Source organism: Kogia breviceps, chromosome 4 (genome assembly GCF_026419965.1).
Source record: "Kogia breviceps isolate mKogBre1 chromosome 4, mKogBre1 haplotype 1, whole genome shotgun sequence".
NCBI lineage: Eukaryota > Metazoa > Chordata > Mammalia > Artiodactyla > Physeteridae > Kogia > Kogia breviceps.
The window spans coordinates 40,660,359-40,679,104 of NC_081313.1; the positions used below are offsets into that span (position 1 = coordinate 40,660,359).

General features: G+C 36.3%; 1 protein-coding gene and 1 long non-coding RNA gene across 3 annotated transcripts in view; one reads left to right on the plus strand and one right to left on the minus strand.

Annotated features, from left to right (window-relative positions):
* The window catches only part of NDUFS4 (NADH:ubiquinone oxidoreductase subunit S4), a 131,267-nt gene extending 118,152 nt beyond the window's left edge, over positions 1 to 13,115 (plus strand). For both annotated transcript variants that reach the window (XM_067030966.1, XM_059062873.2), the window contains one exon: positions 12,901 to 13,115. Coding sequence is in view for 1 of the 2 variants with exons in the window: in XM_059062873.2 (XP_058918856.1) it covers positions 12,901 to 13,004 (104 nt within the window). In the remaining variant the exon portion in view is untranslated. The remainder of the gene's footprint in view (positions 1 to 12,900) is intronic.
* LOC136793994 (uncharacterized) overlaps positions 3,131 to 18,746 on the minus strand; it is a 49,116-nt gene continuing 33,500 nt past the window's right edge. Inside the window, exons 2-4 of the long non-coding RNA XR_010840134.1 lie at positions 5,758 to 5,842; positions 4,132 to 4,326; positions 3,131 to 3,219 (exon numbers count right to left, since the gene is read on the minus strand). This is a non-coding gene — a long non-coding RNA (uncharacterized lncRNA). The remainder of the gene's footprint in view (positions 3,220 to 4,131; positions 4,327 to 5,757; positions 5,843 to 18,746) is intronic.

Here is an 18,746-nt window from a genome sequence, read left to right on the forward strand (position 1 = left end):
ACTTGATCATGGTGTCTGATCCTTTTAATGGGCTGTTGGATTCTGTTTGCTAGTATTTTGTTGAGCATTTTTGCATCTATGTTCATCAGTGATATTGGCCTGTAGTTTTCTCTTTGTGACATCTTTGTCTGGTTTTGGTATCAGAGTGATAGTGGCCTCGTAGAATGAGTTTGGGAGTGTTCCTCCCTCTGCTATCTTTTGGAAGAGTTTGAGAAGGATAGATATTAGCTCTTCTCTAAATGTTTGATAGAATTCACCTGTGAAGCCATCTGGTCCTGGGCTTTTGTTTGTTGGAAGATTTTTAATCACAGTTTCAATTTCAGTGCTTGTGATTGGTCTGCTTATATTTTCTATTTCTTCCCGGTTTAGTCTTGGAAGGTTGTGTTTTTCTAAGAATGTGTCCATTTCTTCCAGATTGTCCATTTTCTTAGCGTATAGTTGCTTATAGTAATCTCTAATGATCCTTTGTATTTCTGCAGTGTCAGTTGTTACATCTCCTTTTTCATTTCTAATTCTGTTGATTTGAGTCTTCTCCCTTTTTACCTTGATGACTCTGGCTAATGGTTTATCAATTTTGTTTATCTTCTCAAAGGACCAGCTTTTAGTTTTATTGATCTTTGCTATTGTTTCCTTCATCTCTTTTTCATTTATTTCTGATCTGATCTTTATGATTTCTTTCTTTCTGCTAACTTTGGGGTTTTTTTTTTGTTCTTTCTCTAAATGCTTTAGGTGTAAGGTTAGGTGGTTTATTTGAGATGTTTCTTGTTTCTTAAGGTAGGATTGTATTGCTATAAACTTCCCTCTTAGAACTGCCTTTGCTGCATCCCATAGGTTTTGGGTTATTGTGTTTTCATTGTCATTTGTTTCTAGGTATATTTTCATTTCCTCTTTGATGTCTTCAGTGATCTCTTGGTTATTTAGTAGTGTGTTGTTTAGCCTCCATGTGTTTGTATTTTTTACCATTTTTTTCTTGTATTTGATATCAAGTCTCATAGTGTTGTAGTCGGAAAAGATACTTGATTTCAAGTTTCTTAAATTTACCAAGGCTTGATTTGGGACCCAAGCTATGAACTATCCTGGAGAACGTTCCATGAGCACTTGAAAGTGTATTCTGTTGTTTTTGGATGGAATGTCCTATAAATATCAGTTAAGTCTATCTTGTTTAATGTGTCATTTAAAGCTTATTTTTCCTTATTTATTTTCATTTTGGATTATCTGTCTGTTGGTGAAAGCGGGGTGTTACAGTCCCCTACTATTGTGTTACTGTCTATTTCCCCTTTTATGGCTGTTAGCATTTGCCTTATGTTTTGAGGTGCTCCTATGTTGGGTGCATAAATATTTACATTTGTTATATCTTCTTTTGGGATTGATCCCTTGATCATTATGTAGTGTCCTTCTTTGTCTCTTGTAATGGTTTTTATTTTAAAGTCTATATTTTGTCTGATATGAGAATTGCTATGCCAGCTTTCTTTTGATTTCCATTTGCATGGAATATCTTTTTCCATCTGCTCATTTTCAGTCTGTATGTGTTCCTAGGTCCTAAGTGGGTCTCTTGTAGACAGCATATATATGGGTCTTGTTTTTGTATCCATTCAGCCAGTCTGTGTCCTTTGGTTGGAGCATTTAATCCATTTACATTTAAGGTAATTATCCATGTGTATGTTCCTATTACCATTTTCTTAATGTTTTGGGTTTTTTATTGTAGGTCTTTTTTTTCTCTTGTCTTTCCTGCCTAGAGAAGTTCCTTTAACATTTGTTGTAAAGCTGGTTTGGTGGTGCTGAATTCTCTTAACTTTTGCTTATCTGTAAAGGTTTTTATTTCTCCACTGAATTTGAATGAGACCTTTGCTGGGTAGAGTAATCTTGGTTGTAGGTTTTTCTCTTTCATCACTTTAAATATGTCCTGTGACTCCCTTCTGGCTTGCAGAGTTTCTGCTGAAAAATCAGTTGTTAACCTTATGGGGATTCCCTTGTATGTCATTTGTTGTTTTTCCCTTGCTCCTTTTAATATTTTTTCTTTGTATTTAATTTTTGATAGTTTGATTAATATGTGTCTTGGTGTGTTTCTCCTTGGTTTTATACTGTATGGGACTCTCTGTGCTTCCTGGAGTTGACTGGCTATTTCCTTTCCCATATTAGGGAAGTTTTCAACTATAATCTCTTCAAGTATATTCTCAGTCCCTTTCTTTGTCTCTTCTTCTTCTGAGAACCCTACAATTCAAATGTTGGTGCATTTACTGCTGTCCCAGAGGTCTCTGAGATTGTGTTCAATTTTTTTCATTCTTTTTTCTTTATTCTGCTCCCTGGCAGTTATTTCCACCATTTTATCTATCAGCTCACTTATCCATTCTTCTGACTCAGTTATTCTGTTATTGATTCCTTCTAGAGTATTCTTAATTTCAGTAATTGTGTTTTTCATCACTGTTTGCTCTTTAGTTCTTTTAGATCCTTGTTAAATGTTTCTTGTATTTTCTCCATTCTGTTTCTGAGATTTTGGATCATGTTTACTGTCATTACTCTGAATTCTTTTTCAAGTAGGTTGCCTATTTCGTCTTCGTTTATTTCATCTTGGAGGTTTTTACCTTGCTCATTCGTCTGTAACATATTTTTTTGTCATTTTATTTTTTTTGTTTGTTTTGATTGGTGGTGCTGTATTCTTCTCTTACTGGTTGTTTGGCCTGAGACGTCCATCACTCGCATTTGCAGGTAGTTAGATAGAGCTGGTTCTTAGTGCTGTGATGAGGACCTCCAGGAGGCCTCACTCTGACTGATATTCCCTTGGGTCTGAGGTTCTCTGTTAGTCCAGTGGTTTTGACTTGGAGCTCCCACCAAAGGAGCTCAAGCCCGACCTCTGGCCTGGCAACCAGGATCCCTCAAGCTTCATGGCAAAATTTTAAAAAAGGAGGGAAGGAGGGAGGGAAGGAAACAAGGAGCAGTACAATATCAAAGAATAAAAAAGAAAATAAAATTAGAAAGATAAAAAATATATTAGGAAAAATTAAACTATAATTGAAACAACTGCAACAAGGTAAAATAAAACCTCAGCAGAAAAAAAGAAAACAACAAAAAGGGGGTGTGTGTGTGGGGAACAAGCCAAAAGGAGAGATCATTAACAAAGTATAAAGAATAAAATAAAATTAGAAAAATAAAAGATTAGGAAAAATAAAGATATAAAAGAATGAACAACAATGAATCAACAAGGTATAACAGACCTCCAATCTAAAAGTGAAAAAAAGAAAAGAAATAATCCTTGGCTATGAGGGCGGAGCTTAGGCAGGGGGTGGAACTTAGGGGCAGGGTTTAGGGTGGGGCAGGGCCTAGACTCAGTACCCACATAGCTGGGAAAGGCCCTGGGGGCGTGCCCTAGGTGGGGCAATGTTTAAGCATGGGGCAGGGCCTCTGCTTAGGACCTTCAGGGAAGGGGAGAGGCAGCAAGTGGAAAGGGAAGGGCCTCTGGAGTGTGGAGTTCTGGAGTTAGGAGGTGAGGCCCTGGGTGAGGGTGTGTGGGTGGGGTTTAGGCCCAGCACGTTGGCTGGGTTCTCCAAGTGTAGAGGTAGGGCCCTGGCTGGGGGTGTAGGGGTGGGCTTTGCTCTGCGCAACAGGGGGGAGGCTCTGAGGGCAGAGGATTAGGCCCAGGAGCCCCACGGGCTTCCTGGTGCCTAAGTAGCCAGGGAAAGTCCTGGCTGTGTTCCCTTCCATTACTTTGCGCCCCTCCCCTACCGTCTCCCCCAGGAGATCTCTCCCCTGTCGCCACTGGACCTCTAACTGTGGGTGGGTCCCACTGGTTGTAGGAGCTCCTTCTCTCCCCCAGCCAACCCTCAGGGGTGCCGGTCCCAGAGGTCCGGCCTTTACTTTTGCACCCCCTTACCTCCCTCCCATTCCCTCAGGACCCAGGCAGCTGGAGGTGGCCTAGGTGGGCAGAGAATTCAGCCCAGGATCTCAACAGGTTCCTGGGGATCCAGGTGGGCAGGGGAAACCTGGCCACTCTCCCTTTTGATCCTCTGCCCTCCTAATGGTTCTCCAGTTTCCCCCTTGGGGCGTGGGATCCCTTCCCCTCCCCCAGCCACCCCTCAGGGGTGCCAGTCCCATCCCCCCTCCACTTCTCCTCCCCTTTCACTCCCCACATTCTACCTGGTCGCTGGGGGTTCCTCCTGTCCCCTTAGGTGACCATGGTCCCCCACCGGTGCCTGGTAGGTGCCCTAGTGGTGAGGAGATGCAACTTTTGCGTCCTCCTAGTAAGCCATCTTCCGTGTGCATTCCTTATAGTCCAAGTTATCCAAGTGGCAAAAATGAACGTGTCCATTAACAATCAAAGATACAGCCTCCCTGTAGCATATAAAAGAAGCAAAAGTACATAAATTTAAATTTTTGCTTAATAATCAATTGTTCAGTATTTTATTGTAGAAATTATCTAGGTATCTCGTAAATATTCGTTAATATCACTTAAGGTTTTAGGTTACCTAAAGATCCTGGAAATTAACTTTAAAGGTGACATTTTGCAAAATGTAATTAGTGTTGAAATAAAGTTGTTAGAATAACTAATCATTGTAGATAAACACAAATTTACATTTTGTAGGATTGTAAAACATTGAACAGAAGTAATGGTAGCTTATTAGATCAGAAAAGTTGTGTAAGTTTAGAAAACATATTCAGGTAGAATAAAAATCTATGCTTATGTTATATTTAACACTGATATATTAGAGAAAACAGCTGTTTTTATTAAACAAAAATTAAATTTGCCATTTGCCAAAATTTACCTATATTACCTGAATTTGAATTCTTAAATGTTTGTTAGGTCCTATAAGAATACTTTTTAAACCTAGCACATTCAAGGTATTAGAAATTCAGTTTTCTCATTTTAGGAATATTCCACTTATATAAGCACATATTTTCTCTATACCCAGTCAGAACAGAGCCGCTTAAAGATATTTTATAATCTAATTCATTAATTCCATCTGGAGGTAGAAAAACATTAGCCACACACATAATGAGAAGTAAAGGCATTTCTGAATTAATAGGTTATGTAGACAGACACATAGTCACACAAAGAACTTATAATTTCAATTCTGAAATTTCAGCTATGGGTTATACTAGTAAACATAGAATTTTAATATTAACTGGTCCACACTAAAGAGCTGTTCTCTACTCAGTGATTACAACTTCTTCATTTATTTGACCTCAAATAGAAAGAACTAACAAACCAGATTTTCTGTTTTTTCTCATCTGAGAATGGATTTCTAAAGCCATTAATCCATTTTGTTTTTTTAAATTAATTTTTAAAAATTTATTTTAAAAAAAAATTTATTTTTGGCTGCATTGGGTCTTCGTTGCTGTGTGCGGGCTTTCTCTAGTTGCGGTGAGCTGGGGCTACTCTTCGTTGTGGTGTGTGGGTTTCTCATTGTGGTGGCTTCTCTTGTTGCAGAGCATGGGCTCTAGGCACGCAGCCTTCACTAGTTGCAGCACAAGGGCTCAGTAGTTGCAGTGCACAGGCTTAGTTGCTCCACGGCATGTGGGATCTTCCCAGACCAGGGATCAAACCCGTGTCCCCTGTATTGGCAGGCAGATTCGTAACCACTGAGCCACCAGGAAAGTCCCCATTAATCCATTTTAAAGGAATCATTAAATGATCGGACCTTAAAATCATTTCCCCAAATTAGTACAGAACAACATCAAAATTTGAAAAACGAGAATCAGCGAAGTTCTCTTACTTTCAGAAGCCAAGAAAAGATATGCCTGAGCTTAAAATAAGGTACACACCTTCTGGTGAAGAAGTTTACTTGGTTTTGGCTGGTGAACCTATTGGGCATCTCAGTAGGACCTCCAAAATTGTTAAAAGAATATCCTAAAAAAGATGAGATTATGATTTAATATAGATATAAGTGAACATGTGTTGAAGAATTTATTTTACTCACGAAATAAGGGAGCCAGGCAGGCATTATAACCAGTTCAAAGGAAAAGTCAGTACAGCACAAATTTATATAGAGTGAAAGAATGAGATGAATTGCAAATAGAGATAAAACTGGTTTTTCCAAGGCCTAGGGAGTCACCAGGCAGGGCAGAATTTATGTATCCATCAAGTTCATTTGATTCTCATTATTCATGGTAGTTATGTTTTATAAAGTCACCACAAACACTAAATTAGTGAATACTGAAATATTGCTCCTAGGGAAAATGATTCCTGTGAGACTCTGATCACAAAATTTTGTCAGCCAGTCAATACACCATCTTGTTTTTATGTGTGTTTCTGTTTAGAAGTACCTTTTTAAGCGTATTTTGTTGATTCATGAACACTGAACTCATGGCCAACAGCATTAAACCTTATGCCTGAATGATGCTTATCTAACACAAGTTGGCACATCACAGCCTTCTTACACTTAGAAACACTAAACAGCACTAAACCACTACCCTTGGGGGGTCATTTTAAACAGTGAAATTACCAACAAGAAGCACAAAAATGCAAAAACCGTGGCTGTGAATAGACTACAAAAAGGATACTTGTTTACAGTGTGAGAGCTGAAACAAGAAGGCAGAGCATTACCTTGTTTGATCTCAGCTGGAGCATGTGTGTTGGCTGTCTCAAAATTTTCATTGCTCTGTGCATGTCATGAATGACCATGGAAGCATCACAAGTATTCATTTTGGGTTTACAAATGAATTTTAGTGAGTAGGTGAATTTGAAAATACAGAATCTGTGAATAAGGAAGATTATTTGTACATACAATGTTTGGAATTGCAAAGTAACTCAAAGAAGATAAACAGAGCTATGATCTGTTGTTCTATAAACACTGCATAGTCTCTACTGAAGCACCAAATTTTTTTTCTACCTAATTCTTCCCAATCCCCAGTCCCAGTACTGACTGTCTTGTGGCTAGGGAAATGTTCAGTTTAGCTGCTAAGGAGAAAGACACAAACAGACATGAATTCCTCAGATTTCCTGTTGGAAGTCTGAAATAATTTTTCTCATAGAGATAGTGTTATACATGGTGGCTTAGTGAAGTTCTAGTATATTTGGGTTTATATAGGATTCTGGAGATCCCTACACACAGACCACACCCAGATCAATTATGTCAAAATCTGAGTGATTTTTGAACATCTACCTTTGTTGTATAGTTTCATTCTCTAGAAAAATGTGTTGTACATTTCTAATGACTGATTTTCAAATGTACTTTTGGAACACAGACCAGTTTGTTTTGTGGCAAATTCTGAATAATGTGGCTCCAAAATAATAATACTGTATAGCAACTATATTATTTGAACAGATAAAATTTAAGGGGGCATTAACTGTCATATCAAAGGTGGTTTTTTTTGGTCTTGCAGCTGTGGCAGGTGTAGGGTGTTGCTAACCCATCTTATATAATTTTCATGGAAAGAATTGCTTTGCCAGTGTATCCAAAATACATTTCTCCTCTATAATATTTTCTAAAAGAAAATCTAAGATATTTTAAAATTATTCTGAACCTCTTTCTCTCCCCCAAAATAGTAGATACGTGAGAATTTCAAATAGAGGTACTTTTTTTTTTTTGGCCACATCACGCGGCATGCAGGATCTTATTTATTTCCCCGACCAGGGATCAAACCAGCGCTCTCTGCAGTGGAAGTGCAGAGGCTTAACCACTGGACCACCAGGGAAGTCCCGAGGAACTTTTAAAATGAGTGCCTGTAAAGCTAATTTTCTTCCTTCTCCCCTTCCTTCCTTAAATTTTAAGTTTATGCTTTGCTTTTACCTAGGTAAAAGCTAGGCGCATAGTATGGGTCCATGGCCTGGTGGGGAATCTTGAAACTTTCTAAGTATCAACATACCTCTCAAAGTCTTTGCTATTCTTATCCCATGCCTCTGTTAGCAGTGACTGCCAGGTATGTCAGTTTGTGCCAAATTATGTGATAGTTCTTACTTGTACACCAGTGGACAGTAGGAAAAATCATTAAACCGTTCACTTCCAAATATTATTAGAGTTTGCAATTAGGTTATTGGAGGAGAAAGACCTTTAACAGGACTTGAACCAAGGTTACTAGAGGTAACATATTTCACAAGAAGTAGAAACACTGATGAATGTTTCTCTGTATTTCTGCATTACTGAACCATAAATAAAATGGTTCTGTAAATTTAAATGAATGGGATTTTCTTTTGTCTCATACATGGAATTCATAAATTATTGGGGTCTCATTTTGTTCAGAGGCTTTTCTGTTTTTGTTTTTTGGTAGTATTTGAAAAGGTTACACCAAACGTTCATATCATAGGAAGTAGAATATCCCAGCCACAATCTGGAGGTCAACAAAATAAATGGGCATATTTTTGAAAAAGAAATTGAGCATGGGATATCACAGATCACATTTTAAGTTTATTAGAGCATTTGCCAGAGGTATTTCTCTGATACTAGGGCTTAAAGTTCAAAATATCTTTGTGAAAGCATTCCAGTGTGTGAAACAGCAAAGGGAGTCAGCTTCTCATCATTTGGGTGCTGTTGGTTGGATTTGTGGTTAATCCATGCCATATGGCTGCTCTCCTCAGTGGGAACTGACGGCAGCCCTAGGAGCTTTACCCCATCCCTGGGCAGCTGCCTTAGACTCAGTTGCTTTAATCTTCTTCTGTTGCACAGCTGGGAGGAGCAAGGGCTGGTTTTCAGAACAACCAGAACAACACATGAAACCATTGTCATAGACTACACCTTGATCTTATACAAGCATTCTTCAGAGAGTGCAAGCGTTTTCACTTTCATAATCTCATTCAAAAACTTAAGTTTGAATTATTTCTTTAAAAAAAAATTTTCAGGTTGAAAAAGAAATTCCTGTGGAAATTTAAACATTTCACAAATAAGATTCCATTCTTAAAGGCCTATGTTTTATTTCCCACAGATTATATTATCTTCTGTTCTTCTAAGAACAAGTTTCAAATAGGAAGTAGAAAAGATGAGTACAATTCATGTAACATACTCATTAAGTACAAATGTTCGATGTCCTTTCAAGTGCTTTTACTCTTGTAGTTATCTTGTCTTTTTAATTAAAGCTACAGCTTGCCCCAGTAGCCTTTATATTGCTACAATATTACAAAAAATAATTTGGGAAAGATTGTAGTATGAAGTTTTTAGTGGGACCAGTAAATTTGTTCATCCAGGCACTGTAAGGTAAACACGTTTTAGAGGGATGCTTGGAAATGTGGTCAGATTCTTAACAGGGTTCCAGAAAAGGGCAAATTTTCATTGTAACTAACGTCAGTCCTACATAGTAGAAAACAGCTGAAAAATCCAAAGGGAGATTTACATAGACTCTGACTTGAGTTTCAGTCTCTATTGTGAATTGTCATTAGACTTCCTCATACCCTTCTTTGCTTTTACTTAATCAGAGAAATACAGTTGCTTGTGTCGCTTTGGGAACAGTTTTCCACAGAAAAATCACTGGTGGCTGTGATTAACGTAGAAAGTAATAGCATAGAGACAGATGCCGTTAGCAAACGCAGGTTTCTTCCATGGGTGTTTCTGTTTGTTTCACAGGGTGCTTTGCCCATCCACATTCCAATCCCTATAATGATACTTCTATTTATTGTTGTTATCACTATCAACAGCAACTATAATCTGGCTCACAATTCCCAAGAGTCAGCTCACTCCTTAGTTACCAGAAGAAAACCCAAACCAGTTGTTCTTTTATGTGTACAAAACCCCAGTCTTCTCACATTGCAGTGACCCTGACAGGGTTTTCAGACTCCATGGACAGAACAGATAATAGACCTATGTCTGCATTCTGATGCAGTAAAAAAAAAAAATTCTTTTTCTCCCTCGTGGTTGAAGGATTAACTGTGTAAATGAGAGTGATTATCAAGTATGTGTATGTGTGTTTAATACCAATTCTTAAATATTTCTAAGTGCTTTCTCAGTTCTTCTTAAGCTCCTCTTAGTGTCTTTATTGGGCTGGAGAGTGTGTGTGTAGGGAGGCAGAGGGGGAGGGAACGTAAGTCCTCTCAGCCATCATTTGGCAAGAAAAGATCACAGAGTCTTGGGTAACTTTCCAGTAATCATTACAATAACCAGACATAGAATCCACACTAGAAACAATTTCCTTTCTTCACAACTATGGGGGGACACATGGAGGACATAGCCTTACTTCCCAGGGATTCTTAAAACAGTCTTTTCAACTCATTTACAAAAATAAACAGAAAAAAAAGTTAGGAAATCACAGATTGAAAGGAGATGGGTGAAACAGGTAAAAATTGCAGTTACAGGGAAATGCCATTTTATTATGAGGTGGTTAGGTGCATAGACTTAACCTGAATTAAAATCCAGGCTTTGCCACTTATTAGCCATGTGGCTTTAGGCTGCTTGTTTATGTTCTCTATTTTTCCTCATAATTAGATATAAAATCAGGGTATTTATAATGCCTACCTCATAAGCCAGGCAACCTGTGAACTCAATTTTAAAACTCAGTGCAGGACCTAGAACACAGAATACCAGGCACATTCTTGAATGGAGGTCATTGTACTTGTTTTCTTTTTGCCTTCAAGCTCTCTTTCCAGACATCCACATGACTAACTCTCTGATGTCCTTTATGTCTTTGCTCAAATGTGATCTTCTCAGGGACGGAAGGTGCCCCTATCTGCCCTCTCTAAAATGTTTTCTCTTTAGTACTCATTAGTATATGATATATATTTTTAATTGTATGTTTTACTATATTAGCACGTAATATACTATGCATTTACTTACTAACTTCTCCTCCCCTACTGACTTGAAGAAGTTTGGGGATTTTTTGTTTACTGCTTTACCTCTGGTGTCTGAACAGTTCCTGACACAGAGAAGGCAATTGATAATATTTGTTAAATGTATAACAAATGCTCAGTAAATATTATTGTTATACCTGCTTTACTGAATTGAGTATTTTATAATTATCAGCACCACTTGCTGATTAATGTAGGAAATGCTTGAGAAGTTTATAATGTTAAAATTATGCTTAGTTCACAGTATTAATTTTCTTACCAAAACCCCTTTCTATAGTTAATAACTAGGCCAAATTATGCCTAACTAGATTCAAAGCATCATAAGTTCAAAATTAATGGGTTCCAATATGACAAATTTCATTCACATTAATACTTCATATAGAAGATAAGTTGCTAGGAAGTTGCAAATCAAACTTGAGGGAGAATAATAGCTTAACGTTTATCAAGTGCTTACTTTAAACCACAAGAAACAATAGAGTATAGTTAAGGCACAGGCTCCAGAATCAGACTGTGTTCAAATCCTGCTTCTTCCCTTTCCTAGCTGAGTGACCTTGTGCTAGTTACCTAACCATTCTGCGCCTCAGTTTCCTCAGTTATATAAAAGAACTAATATTAATTCATATAAAGTTTTTAGAAAAATACCTTTCTCATAGAACTTAATAAATGCCAGGACTTTACATGAATTAGCTTGTTTAATCCTCATGACAACTTATAAAATAGGTACTATTCTTATGCTCTTTAGTAAATTTTTTGAAATTCAAATAACCACTTGTTAATATACCAGTATTTGGGGTTCTGTGAAAGTAAGATGTATTTTAAACCATTTGTTTCATTTGCATTCCTCCTCCATTTCCTTATAGCAAATGGGCTTTCTTTGAAGATAGTGTTCTAGCAGTGGAGTTATTAATTATTTCCCCTTTTTGGGCACTGAAATAGGCATACTAGCAGTATACTTTGATGATTTGAGTTTCATAGGCTTCACTTTTATGGCAAAATTGAATTCTAAAAGGCTTGTTGAAACGTAAGCTTTGTGGTAGCAAATACTATACTCACCTAGAGGCACTAGAATTCATAACAACTCACAAGATCAAGAAGCTTACTTATTAGACTACAGTATTCAGTTTGGACATTTTATATATGACTGCATGATTCAGCCATGAATCCAATGTTTCAAGATGAGTTATTTGAAGAAAGTTCTAGAAGAGAAGAATGACAAATTACAGAGATGGAAAATGGATCTAATGAAGAAAAGTGAGTTATATAGATAGGTTTCTTGGACTAAGGAATAAAAGTATGACTTAATTAGATTTTCAAGGAGGAGTGTGTTTACTTGGTTTTTCTCCATGTCTTAGAAGAACTGAAGAACTCTACTTAAAGCAGAAGGTATAGACATATATAAATCCAGTTTTCAAAATTGTAAAACACTGAGAAGGGCTTTGGAGAGAAGGTATAAACTCTCAGAAGGGAATAGACAGTTTAGACCAGTGGTACTCAAATTTCTATGCATAAAAAATATCTTGGGATCAATTAAGTACAGATTCCCAGGTCCCCACAAGAGATTCTGATCCAGTGGATCTCTGGTCAGGCCTAAGAATTTGCACTGTTATCATATACTTCAATGGGATTCTAACGTAGACAGCCCTTGAAACAAATGTTGAAAAACTTTTTGAGTTTAATCAGCCTGTCAAACTCCAGGGAGCTCAACCAAGTAATCTCTTATGTTCTCCTCTAACTCTGATTTATATAGATAGTTCTGTACATGTTTCTCTGTATCATTTCAAATGAGCTCCAAACTGTTATAAAGGCACCAGCTCTTAGAAAGCAGTGAGATGGGTTATATTGTTCGGTGTTGCTCATTACAGCTAAAGAAATCACATATTAAACTACAAAGAGGAATGGAAATTTTTACATAATACATAACTAATGGATATTTGAACAAGTAATATTCAGCAAGGAGAAATTAAATCATAGCTTATACCTTTAAGATATGGTAAATCATGTTCAGGCAATACTTTAGACCCTCTCGTCACACAGGATTACAAGGGAACGCATTACTAAGTGTTTGTATTTCAAATGTGTTGACACATACTCATGATAAATGAACATTAAATTTATGAAAGTTAGCCTCTGCTCGCTGTGTTCTTCAGGTATCCTCTTTAATTCTGTTCTGTGTGTTTATTTTTGTTTTCGTTTTCTAGGATGGAGCTATGATGTTGAAGAGGCAAGGGTTCCGAAACCAAAGTCCAAGTCTTACGGGGCAAATTTCTCTTGGAACAAAAGAACAAGAGTATCCACAAAATAGGTTGGCATGGATTATATCTCTGCTTGACTGTGAATAAAGTCAGCTGTTCAGCATTTATAGTCCGTGTATATTACACCTCAATCTCCTAATAAATTTGACCTTTAAACTACAGATACATTTTGTGGTGTCATTTTAAATGTTTTTTGATGTCTCAAATTAAACTTGTTATAATTTCCTTTATAGAGAGACATTTTCAGGTGATCATACCTCTAGGAAATTTTGGCACTTAAAAATCTATTAAAAGAAATACTTGAAATCTGCAATATTGAAGTTTTATACTTGCTTTTTATGACCATTCTCAAGTTAATAGTGTTTATAAACTATCAGCCATCATTATCAAAATGCTATCTTAGAAATTTTCCTTTTATCATAGGTAAAGAAATTCATGATTACATGGCAATCTGATAAACCTAAACCCAAATCTCCTTATTATTGAAATTCTCTTTAATTAGAAATATTCTCTAAGTTTCTTTGAGCCTTAATGAATTGTGTTCCATACTAAACGCTGCCCACAAATCAACACTTCATGATTGTGAGGTTCAGGTACAGATTTTATATTCTTGTGAATTAAAAGACTCAGAAAATAAAACCAGTTCTTTGTTAGAGATGATTAGTATTCACGGTTATTTTTAGAAAATATAGATATATGCTTTTGTTATGTGCTAATCATTTAGGTCATACAGTATGAGTTACCAAGCACACACTCTTGTCGGGTACCTCAATAAACACTGTATACTAATCTTCATAATAATTCACTATTTTCCCCATTTTGCAAAGACAAATCAAGGCTCAAGGCTTAAAGTGACTAAATAACATGCTCAAAATCACACAAGTGAAAGCTACCACTTGAACCCAAGTCTGTCTGTCTTCAAAGCCCATACTGTTAATTACTTTAGTTACAGAGAAATAGGATAGATTAATGGCAGATGGTTTCTTTGGATTGCCAATACATTCTTCGATGTTTCAAAAATTATATACTAAATATACAGTCTCTCACAATCACATTTCATAAAAACACTAATAGCACATTGACCTAGCCCAACAAAGAAAACACATCAGAGTAAAAATTTGTTTTGGAGAGCATATTAGTAGTCTCTTTTCAAAATGTTAACTGCACATTCCATTTAATTTCAAAAATCCTCTTCTAGGCAAATAGCCTATGGATGTACACAGAAGTGAATGTACAAGGATATTACAGAATTGTTTCTAATAGCTAATAAGTTGAAACAATCTAAATGTCTATTAAAAGGGGAATGAAGTTAAATGGAGTGTTATACAGCTATTATAAAGAACAAGAAATAATCTGTATGAGCTGTTTGAAATGATATTCAAGATATAGTGCTAAGTGAAAAAACAGTAGTAGGTAATATCTGGGGTGAGGTGGGGCAGCAGGTGCTAACATATATGCATCTAGAATATTTGGGGAAAAATGTATGAGAAACTACTAACATGATTTTACTGGTTACCACTGGTTGTGGGAGAAGGGAGTCTTGGGTCTTTCACATTTATTTAACTTTCAGTATGCTTTTTGAATATATTACTGTAAAGATATATTATTTGTATAAGTAAATATACATAATTATAAATATCTTTTTATACTACAATTCATATCTTGCCATCTTAAGCTTTACTTGAAAAATTATACATTTTAATTATTGCTATTTTAGAATTTTAAGTAAATGGTAAACTCTACAAAATGATAAAATATAGCTGTTAAGAAGTTCCACAGATACTTCAGTGAGTATGAATTTAAATTTCAGTTAAAACAAAATAAAACCTACTTACATCCCATACAGTAAGGCAATACAAGCAAGTTTTCTTCAAAAAATGATTTAGCATTCCACCTTACTTTGGTTTTTAACATAAAATAACACTTTTTATTTCTGTTGTTACTCTGGTAGAACTAACTTCATAGGCCACCTCATGCATCTGTTGAAAATTCAGTATTCTTCTCTTTTGTAATATCTGGTCCTTATTTACATAATAAGTCAATGCCCAACTGTTTCTGGGTTGTTTCCATCTCTCATCATTCTATAGGAGCTGCTGATACAGTGACTTTTATGTTCATATTTCATATAATTTATAACTTAATTTATTTCTATAAAGACCCCCCCCTTTTTTTTAATAGTGTTTTGCCTTTGGGGGTAAGTATGACAGATCCAAAAAGAAAGAAAATAACCTAGACAGCTCTCATTTTTATAGTATCTGTCTTATGCTAAAGGATCCTGTGATGTAAATTTTCTAAGTCAAAAACCAAGTACTTCGCCAATAGTCCTGAAATAGTCAATAACAAGCATGTTTTAATGACTTTTAACATCATTTATCTTACTCTTCTTCTTTTTTTTTTTTAATCTTTAAATTTTTTTTGCAGTACACGGGCCTCTCACTCTTGTGGCCTCTCCCATTGCGGAGCACAGGCTCCGGACGCGCAGGCTCAGCGGCCATGGCTCACGGGCCTAGCCACTCCGCGGCATGTGGGATCTTCCCGGACTGGGGCACAGACCCGTGTCCCCTGCATCAGCAGGCGGACTCAACCACTGTGCCACCAGGGAAGCCCTATCTTACTCTTTTACGCTATTTTAATTTAGAATTTTTAGTACCATCATTTTGATTGTGGGTATAAAGTTATTACCTTTATTGACTGAATCTGTACCCCAAGTTATCCAGTTATTGGTTGTAAACCATAGTGACAAGACTGACAAGGTCACCCTGCTCTTGTGTTACAGACCTACAGAGGAAGCTTATATTCTGCCAGCAATTGCTAATTATTTAGTATGAGTAAAGATTGAGTTAGACTACTTGGACTTGAATTCTGGTTCAGCCATTTACTAGCTTGGTGATCTTTACGAAGTTAATTAAATTTCTCTCTCAGTTTCCTCATCTCCAAAATGGGGGTAGCTACCTAATGGGGTAGGTGAAAATTAATATAATCAGAGTGACTTTATTAAGCCCTTACTCTGTCCTGCACAGGGCACTGTGTTACACATCGTGTGGGCTAGCAGGATACCCTGGAGCACTCCAGCCATATGAAGTTGGTTGTGTAGAACTAACTTTCAGGGCAGTTTGGTGCTTAAAATGTATACTGCTTTGTATTTTTAATGATGTCTTTAAATTATTTCTTTTAAATATTTGTGCTTTGGTTATAAAAGTGTTGCAAAAATATTTGATATAGGGCTTCCTTGGTGGTGCAGTGGTTGAGAGTCCGCCTGCCAATGCAGGGGACACAGGTTCGTGCCCCAGTCTGGGAAGATCCCACATGCCGCAGAGCGGCTGGGCCCGGGAGCCATGGCCGCTGAGCCTGCGCGTCCAGAGCCTGTGCTCCACAACGGGAGAGACTACAACAGTGAGAGGCCCGCGTATCGAAAAAAAAAAAAAAAAAAAATTTGATATAGAAATCATAAAGAATATAATCACAAATTTCACCACTCCAAAATAACCATTGTTATACAGTTGGTGTGTATGTTTCTGGTATTTGTTATCCTCATACACATATGTTGCTTTTCTAAAACAAAATTGCAATAACATTATACGTTTTTTAGAAAAACAAAATTGCATTGGTATCAAACCCTTTTTTTCACTGACTATATCGTGTTTTCCCAAGACATTTTTTATATTGTGGCATGAAATGCACAGTTTAAACCTCTGTTTTTCAACGTTTTGATTTTCCCAGTTTTTTGCTTTTATATTTAAAAACATATAACTCTTACCTCCCTAGCCAGACTGCAAATGACTAAAACTGTAAGTACTGAAATTTCTTTCTCAATGTCTTCCACAAAGCCTCACTCGTGGGAAAGCACAATAAACAATGGTTAGTTTGACTGTTTCAGTGATCCTGAATACAAACGAAACCTGGTCTGTCTCATTCTGTTTTAGTTTTCAGTTGATATGTCTTTGAAACTGTTAGTGGATATTTACTGGGACTCTATTCAATAGCTGTTCAAAAGTTGATGTTATTTACACTCATCTAAGAATTATACTGACCACTCAAGAGTTAATTTTAAATGGATTTTTTAAATTTTAGAACTCAGACTTTTAAAAAATTTTATAAAACAATCTTGTTTTATCTTAAATATTGTTAAAATAATTTCCCATATATTCTCGAAAACTGAGGAAAAGTTAATTAAAGTGGGGTTTTTGGAAGATAAATATTAAACCTACATGGGTGATGAAGATTAAATCACGAAATTCGAAAAAAATAGATTTTCAAATTGTGATTTAATTGATTACCCATAGATGTAGACATGATTACGCCTGTGCTTTGGATCCTGGTTAGGGATAGATCTAGGTTGAGGAAACTGAATGCTGGAATATATGGCAACTCTGGGAACCTAATGAGAAGCTCCAGTGTCTCTCCAGTTGTCAATTTAACAAGAATAAGTCCAGGAGATGTCATTATTTATTGTAGGAAGCTCATGATGATGATTTTGTGACCAAAGCCTGCCAACAATGGTATGTGATCATAATAATATACTGTAATAGACTTTCTCCTAATCTAAAGATCACTGATTATATTTTTAATTTTTTTCTTTTTCTGTGGGATTTTCCATAAATTTTTATTATAAGAAAAAAAGGTTAAAAGTGAACACTCATATACCCTTCACTTAAATTTACTAGTTAATATTTTGTCACATGTATTCTCCCTCCCTTCCTCCCCACAATCTTCATTTAAAAGTAAGGTGTAGGCATCATATCATCTCTAAATACTTAGGGAAATATCTCTTTAGAAAAAAGACATTATTCTATATTACCACAATATTGTCACATTTTAAAAAATTTGACTGTTCATAGTTTAACAACTGTCCATATTCAGGCTTTGCCAGGTTGCCCCAATATTGTCCTTCACACTGATTTCAGTCCAGTCTCCAATCAATAATTATATATTAAATTTAGTCTCCTTGATCTTGAACAGTTCACCTGCTTCTTTGTTTCTTCCATGACATTGGGTGTTTTCAAAGAATTCAGGGTAGTCCTCAAAAAATGTTCCATAATTTAGCTTTCTCTCATTGTTTCCTCATGATGAGATTAAAGTTAAACATTCCTGGTAATAATCCAAAGAATGCTAAAACAATGGTGAAATTTTGTTGGGAGGCATATTTATGCAATCTCAAAGTGTCAACCCATACATTATGTACTAATTAAGAGAGACAAAAGTACTTTATGATGGAGAAATCTGGCACATTACCACCTCAACCAAGTGATCAAACTTAATATCACCAATAACTAGTAATTTTTTGTTTTTCTCAAAGAGTCCTGGAGGCACATACTGTCCAATTATTGGTGGTATTAGTGTAATCACTTGGTTAAGGTGGTACATGCCAGAGTCTCCGTCACAAAGTACTTTTATCTCTTAATTAGTACATAATCTTATGGGTTGATACTTTGAGGTTGCATAAATCCTGTTTCCCAAGAAAACGTTACCAAACTTTGTAAGCATTTTTGGACTGTCCTTACCTGAATCAGGTATTACACCAGAGACTGCAAATGGTAATTTTCTAGTTCTGTCAGTTCTCCATTTACTAGCTGGCCCCACTGGTTTGCTGTTGTTATTAATTACTGTTGTTGATTTATGGATTCTTTTTTTTATTTAGTATTCATTATTCTCATTTAATGTCCCAGATTTTCACCTTTGGGAGCTCCCTCAAGCTGACTCCTCTGTCCCTTTTGGCATATCTTTACCCCCTTTTTAACATTTCCTTGATTTCTGAGACAATATATTTTAGGTTTACATTGTACATTCCCCCC